Raw genomic sequence first — 7973 nt, 5'->3', positions numbered from 1 at the left:
TGGAGCACAGTAAAGGGATATGTTCGTACCCCTTACTTGAAAAATTGGTGTACATCTGGGAACATAATGATAGCATCTAGCTACTAGGTTAAAGTAACTTGTGACTCTCCTCCGCCAGCTGCTTACACGGCATCTTTCATGGTCCAACACCCGACACGGTGCAAAGTTTATGATACGGGCTCGGTCTCTTGGCTAGGTCGCTACTAAATATTGTTTTGAAGCGTAATGCATATCGGATCGTCGAAATAAATGGTATTAGGCCAAGAAGGCAAAACCTTCAAAATCTAATAGCTAATTAAAATATTGCATGGATACATTAAAATGTAATAACGTGTGTAATAATATTAATATTTTAAGTACCTACCAACGTCGTAGATATTCAAAATGATCAAAAGGGTAACATTATTTTTATTAATCAATATGGTTACATAAAATGGTACATGCTTTTTAAAAAAATAAATCATAGCTGTAACTTTCCAAAAAAAAGACTAGTTCTTATGCTTGGAGAGTGGCTTGGACTGTTTTAGTTTTGATTTTGACACGTTTTATCGAACAGTTTTATTTAAACCTGTTTCATATTTGCAACATATATTGTTACAACTGTTCTTTTTTTATTTACTTATGATATGATATGTTGATATGTAGCATTCGAATTGAATCCTTTTTTTGTTTTTTTATTTTATTTTGCTTTCATATGATTTAGTTTTTAATATACTTTAATATAATATATTTCATATTATGTGTTACATTGTAATTTGTCCACGGCTCTGATAGTTTTTGTAAAGGGTTCTTTGAACCGTGAATGAAAAAATAAATGAATAATTGTAATTTAAAACTGAATTTTTCTACTACGTTTTATACTCATGATTATGGTGGACTTTTTTTATTAAATATTTTTAAAATATATATTTTCCATGTTTTGTAAATATATCAATAATAATGATGCAGTGACCATCTTCCACAAAAAATCTTCGTCCTATATTTTTACGACACAAAACAGTTTTTTTTTTATTTTATACTTTACCATAAATATTTAATAAATTCAAGTTTTTATCTTCATAATTAATTGTATTAATAATTTCAATTATCCTACATACAAACATATAAATAAATATATCACTATACAATGACTAATCTCTCAAATGAGTTACATAATACTCGATACATGTTTTTAAATATTTTTATGTTTTGTCTGATAAAACTTTTTTTGTCTTCGATTTGGACTTCGATTCGAACTTTGGTTCGATTCTAGAGATTTCTTTCAATTTCTTCATTTCGCTCGGTGTCTCATGGAACGTCTCCTCCGTGTACACGCGATTTTCCTTCATTGTTGTACCATGAATCTGAGAAAAAAAATAAATTCGTTATTTTCTGAATAGAGCAAGTTAAATGCAAAACCGCCACTGTGCATGATCACTGACTTTGAACAGACCAACCAAACCAGCAGTAAAAAGACTTACGTTTTAGTCCAATGTGCAACTTTTGCGCGGTATAACAGGTAGCAAAAAGACTATTCATTTTAAGTTGAATGTGCACATTGAACTTAAAATATTTAGTCATTTGGGTACTGGTTTTGTTGATCTTCCCATAAATAGTGATCATGCAAATTGGCGGTTTTGCATTAAACACACCCAATTCAAACATTTGCATGGGCATCAATAACGTATAACTAAATGGACACGTTACTAGCACAAAGAAAATGGCATGTCATTTTGTGGGCCTTCCATGCGTTCATTCTCTAACGGACATTCATCATGATCAGACGTGAAGCTACGCAGAAATATGCTTTAATTTCAATGCATCTGTGTAAAGAATGCAGTTATAATATTTCATTTGTAAATACAATCTTAATTTATAGAATATATTGACAAATTTCTATATTTTTACTAACATCATTTTTTAAAAAAATAACAACTACTAGTTAGGTATCGTTTCTATCGTAACAAGATACACATAAATAACAATGAACTAAGGAAATATGTATATCCCTTTCCATTGACATATAAATACACATAGACATGTCCCGAGCCATAGTAACCTGCTTTTGTGAGGAGTGTGAAAAATGACATTTTTTTTAAAAATAAAAGAATATCAATACTCAATGTATCAACATATTTCAAAGATTTACAAAAAAAAAAAAAAAAATTGTGCCTTCATTGGTTGACAGCTACGCTCTGTGCACTGTTATGAGACAGTGCAAAAAATGAGCCGAACAAATAAATGCAGATCAAATCCATCACAAAATATACGTTACTCACCAGTGTCGCTCAACTAGTAAAGATGAGAATCTCTCTAAAATTCGGACAATAATTATGTCCAACCTTCCCACAAGCTCTCAAAAATGACGACACTAAACTCATTCCCAAGCGTTCAGTCATGCCCAACGCGTATTTAGTCGTTTTTTGACCGCCAACCAGGTGTGGTGATAAGTCTTACGCTTCAGGTGCCAGTCCAGTATCAATAAATTATTGGAACTTAAAATAACTTTTAAAACAATCTTTCATGTCTACCCTGCTAGAAAAAAAGCCTAGGACCTCAAAAATAATAGACGAACGCGTCAACTATTACAAAACAAGAGGGAATCAACTCCATTCGATTATTTTATTCAGGATTTTTACATGAGAGCAGGCATCGAGAAGAAGACATTTATTCAAATTTTCGGCTCTATTTTACATACAAAACTGTATTTGTCATCCGCTTGAATAAATATAAAAAATTACATTATGCCCAATCACTAATCATCGAATTTCAGGTACAAATCAATGACTTTTGACTTTTGGCGTTCAATCGAATATATAACTTAATTTCTCATGTTCAAACTTGTATATTTGGAAAGCTACCCAAACATTTAAATGTTCAGGCCATTTTCAATGAGTTTTAAAGTATTCAGTATGTTAAAAATGATAATCAAGTTGTGGCTAAGCGGAATTCAAAACTCGGGCCGTTGATCCATGAGTCCGCAACACAACCCCCGGGACCACAACCCTGTTCTACTGTAAAACTGCACGTAGTCTTCAATGATCTTATATAAATTAATTGATACATTTTAAAAATCAATTCGACTTACTGTACAAATGTAAATTGTACATTGTCAGATGGTAATTTCTTCCAGCAAACTAATTAAATAAAAGTTTTGTTTAATTATGTAGAAAATATGATATTTCTTAGACTACGTTTATCACAGAACTAAAAAAAAAATAACTCAAGTTACAAAACTTATTCAATAGAAAATTAAAAAAAAGCAAAAAATATACTAACTAACTAACTAACCATCACGCCATTTCCCCAGAGGGGTAGGCAGAGAGGATAGAACGCCACACCACTCTGTACAAAAATATACAAAAATAGAAAATGTAAATAACCTGTAAATTAATACTGTTACTCAATCGGAAAAATCGATAAAGAGGAAAGAGGAAAGGAAGAAAGATTGAAGAAGAGAAAAGATATGTTTTTTTCAGATGAGATAGATAAGAAAAAGGAATAGGGAAACATCACTTTTTTATTTACATTTTTAAAGTAAAAGGGTCTAAAAAAAACTTTGAAAATCCACTTATTAGCAGCATAAAAAATATTTTTAAATTTGTCAATTTGAATTCTCGCAAAAGCGGTCATTGCACTGGCCACGCCATGATTTGTGTTCCTTTTTAGCTTTGTTCCGAACCATTAATTTTTTTATAGAACATCGTCACGAATATTGACGTCACAACAATCAATGTCAAACATGTCGCGTTTTTCTAATGACATATTTTTTTGTATTTTCTTTAAAGTTATACATGAAAACATTTCTCCACAATATCCATATTGATTTAGAAAATACGAGTCATTATTATAAATCCATTTTAAAATGAATTAGCGGGTGCTTTGTGAATTGGAATGAAAAGATTAACAGTAAAACATTTATCAGATTGACACAAAGAAATTGCCCTAAAAAATATAACATTTATTTAAAAATCGCGTTATTATTTCAATTTTAAAAATTGAAATAACGTATGATATTCTTTATCGTTTAATTTTAAGCACAGAAATAGATGTGTTCCGATAAGTATTTACGTATAAGGTACAAACTACAAACGATGACACTTAAATTTCAAGTTTGATTTATCTCTAAGATTATTATTAACCGTCTTGTCTTTTGTTAGATTATCATGTAAGATTAATAAAATATTTCTCAATTCATCACACTGGCATTTTTTTTGACAGTGTTGGAATTTAAATATATACAAAAAAATTGTAATAATTAAAGACATGCTAAGAGCATTGTTTGCATTGTCTGTGTCCGGCGGATGGAAAATACAGTGTGTGTGCGAAACAGAACCAGAATCCTGGATGACTGTTTTTGCTGATTGGCATGTTCACCACGCTTAATGTTTGATTCGAGTTCGATTCCTAGGAAGCTTTGACAAGAAATACTTGTATATACGATGGTTTTACGCTATAATATATCACTCTCCCTGGACTGGCAAATAAACCGTACGACTTACCTTACAATACATAATATTTTTCAATGCAGTGCCCTATGCACCAAAAATTGAGGATCATTATGAAGTTTAGAGCTACGGGAAATTGGATGTAAAAAGTGTTTATTTACGCGCTGTAAAAATTAGATCAGTAATTGTACAGCGCAGTTTCTAAAAAACGTATAAAAAAATAATTAAAATGATTTTAATAAAACTACTTTTAACGACGTTACTAGGTCTTCCAAATTAACCAATGATAGAGTATTGTGATTGATCTTCAGTTTATGAGAAGCCAATTCACAAATCAGCGGAACTCACCGAAGAGACTCATGAGGTCACATGCGGAGTATTTTCAAAATAACAAAACTTTAAAAAATTATCACATAACACAATGTTTAAAAATGTTTTTTTTTCCTTTTGGCTGAGTTTGATAGTCCAAACAAATTTTAATATTTTTTTAAAACACTGAACTTTGTAATTATTTATCCTTTCATTGCTCCGATTACAAAGGGAAGTTAATGGAGTTATCTTCTATTTTCTATAAAGTTAATTGGAATTTTCTGTACCAAAATGTGTGTATTTGTGAATATTTTTATGAATTTTTTAACTAATTTCGTCGCTGACTTGTAATTTAACATCTGAATATCATTGTAAATATTAAATTTTTCATGAAGAAAATTATATTTTACTTTAGAGATAATTGAAGATAACTTTCGATTATAACACGGGCCCTGGATTTTATCCTGGAAAGAAGCGATTTTTTTTCTAGATATAAATTCATAATTTTTTAAAGTATCATTAAAGTTGTGATCCAGTAAGAAATCAAATCTTAAACAACTTATCCTCAAACTAATCTTTTCACTGGACCAAACGCAATGTTTTTGCAACAACTTAAAAGTATTACCTTATCCCAAATATGAATGTTAAATCCAAAGTTCACATGGAAAAATTCATGGTGTTTGTCATGGAATTCCGCGTCAGGTTGCCATGGCTGCCACCAATAGGCCTTGAAGTTGACTCCAGAATGGTCTATTATACCATGGTAGTAGGTATATATTGCTACTACGTAGAACGGGACTGAAAAAGAGAATTGTTTCTTAATTACTGACCTTAAAAGTATATACGGTAGCTGAGCAGTTTGATGAATAGGTATTTGGACATATTTGGATATCTTTGTCTCGCAGGAGCCTCATTGACACTATGCAAAAAAGACGAAACTGCAAGTCAGGCTGGTTGAATTTTACTAAAATTACTAAAATCGACCAAAAAAAAGCTCTTATTTTCTCGATTTCAGCACCCCAAAACTGAGTATCAAAATGAAATTCCACGTATTTGCGTTTTTAAAAAATATTTATCATATTTATGTTGGAAGACGGCAGATAAAACCGAGTGCTTCCAAGGGTTTTTTGATAATTCTAGCTCCTCTAAGAAACTATTGATCAAAAAAACGAAACCATAGGAACGCGCCAATGGTAAATATCTATGGCGTGTAAAAATAAAACAATATTCTTGTACCATAATACACGGTGAAAATACGGGAAGATGTTTGTATGAATAAAAACGGACCACGTTTTTTCTGAACTGCAAGGGAACTCTTAAAAAAGGAAATAAGAAATTCTAAGCAATAACCCTTTCAACCTGGGTATTTATTCAAATTTACACGAAAGTTAAGATTTATTACTCACTTTTCTACTAATAATAAAAAGCTTCCGGTTTAATTTTAAATTAATCGTACTTCTAAGCACGTCTCTATTTTTTCCGTTTATGTTGTTAGCCGGCATTTTACGGTAAAGTATTTTTTTTATGTTTGACAGCTGGTTTTTGGCATTTTAGTTTGTTTTTGAGTGAATTTCTGTTATATTTCTTTTACCTTACTAGAAATAAGCGAATTCGATTAAAAAATCATATCGATATTATTAGATAATAATCCGTATTTCACTAACTGTGTGTATTAATTATCAGTTTTAAACCCACTGTAAATATTTTAAGATTAACGTTCAATAAATTCTAAAGAATAACTTTTTTTAAAAACAAACTAAAAATTTAAAATGATTTAATAACTTATATTTACATATAAGTTATTAATTTTAAAATACTTGATATAATCTAACTTATTTATTTGAACAATTAGCACTTTCACCCTCTAATGGGCATCTTCAGACTGGTAAAAGCGCTAATTGGTCAAATAAATAAGTGAAAGTGTACCAAGTTTTTTTAAGTTAATAAATTTTATGTAAATATTAGTTATAACATCATTAAAATGGAATTCCATCAGGAATTGTTAGTAAATAATTTAAATAAAATAAAAATTTACGAATAATTTCTTTAAAACGCACAGAATACAAAATATTGCTCCACCAGTACTTTAGTGTATTGAGTTAAAAAAGTCATTTATAGTTTGGTTCAGCATTTTTCGCCCTATTTATTACTTTCCCATAGTTTTTTAAAATAAAAATAACACCGCAGTATTGTGAAAATAGTTGTTGGAGTTAAGTACTTTCCCGTATTTTTATGACATAATACAATAATGCATTTACGAGATAAATTAATACTTTTGGAGCATTTGTTGATTAGATAGAGATAACTCAAACCCCTTTTATGCCAAATTTTCTAAAACAAAAAAATGAAAATCTATTTGATAATGAAGTTTCTAACTTCAAATGCTCATATCTCTAAACTGTGGTTTTCGAATTAATATACTAGTTCTCCTGATTTGATATATTATATTTTATATGTGTAGGGTTTATAGTCCACAGTCGATGTGTTAAATTAGTTCACCTAATGACCGACGATGCAATGTCATCATTTTCTATCGAACTCAATACAACTTTTATTACAACTCTAGCAATATTGCATATAAAGGCAGGATCGTCGCCCTGCAGTACATTCACATCATCCCTACTATGAAGAAATGAACTACAAAGGAATATGGTCTACAAAGAGACCACAGGACGCAGCCAACATCAGTCAGTTCTTCAGTTCACGTCAGACCAGCTCGACGACATCACTCAGCTCCAGCATGTAGTTCAAGTGCAGTTACTTCAACCCATCATCGCTGCTACGCTCGTGCTACACAACCAAGTGCTGTATCTTATTCGCCATGTAATAAATACGCATTAAACACCAACCTCGCGTCTTCTCTGTCAATCTCTAACTGGGGTAGGAACTCCAACTAACACCCAGCAAACTTAATCCTACATATGTACTGGAATTATTTCAGGTCGGGACGGGTTAAGGCTTGTGAATTGGCTTTATTTGTCATTTTTTACTATTTAGCTGATGATAAGGACACTTTAAAAATTAGGATGTACTACTTACGAAGAAAATATAAAACTTCTGTATTTAGATTTTTTACATATTTAAAGAAAAAATTCGTTTAAAAATATATCAAGAAATTCCAGTATAAAGAGGAGCCAAAGTCTTCTGCTTTGTGTGAGGATAATATTTATATATACAAGAATACAATCCAACAAATAAAATAAAACATAAAATGCATTTATTTTATGTAACAGCACA

The 7973-nt window shown here is 30.7% G+C and overlaps 1 protein-coding gene across 1 annotated transcript; it reads right to left on the bottom strand.

Moving 5' to 3' along the window:
- Window positions 1–996: 996 nt before the first annotated feature.
- On the bottom strand, window positions 997–5534 carry LOC148283825 (uncharacterized; the record flags this gene model as incomplete). The annotated part of the gene is made up of 2 exons (XM_088243156.1): window positions 997–1343; window positions 5362–5534. Coding segments are annotated over 2 exons (335 nt in total), but the record flags the coding sequence as incomplete, so codon positions are not given.
- Between the last annotated feature and the right edge of the window lie 2439 nt (window positions 5535–7973).

The sequence above is a fragment of the Micrasema longulum genome, unplaced genomic scaffold, assembly GCF_059751315.1.
Source record: "Micrasema longulum isolate JH-2025_06_02 unplaced genomic scaffold, ASM5975131v1 h1tg000191l, whole genome shotgun sequence".
In the NCBI taxonomy this organism is placed as follows: Eukaryota; Metazoa; Arthropoda; class Insecta; order Trichoptera; family Brachycentridae; genus Micrasema; species Micrasema longulum.
Note: the sequence above shows the minus strand (reverse complement) of the source record. Positions and strands in the feature narration are given on the sequence as shown.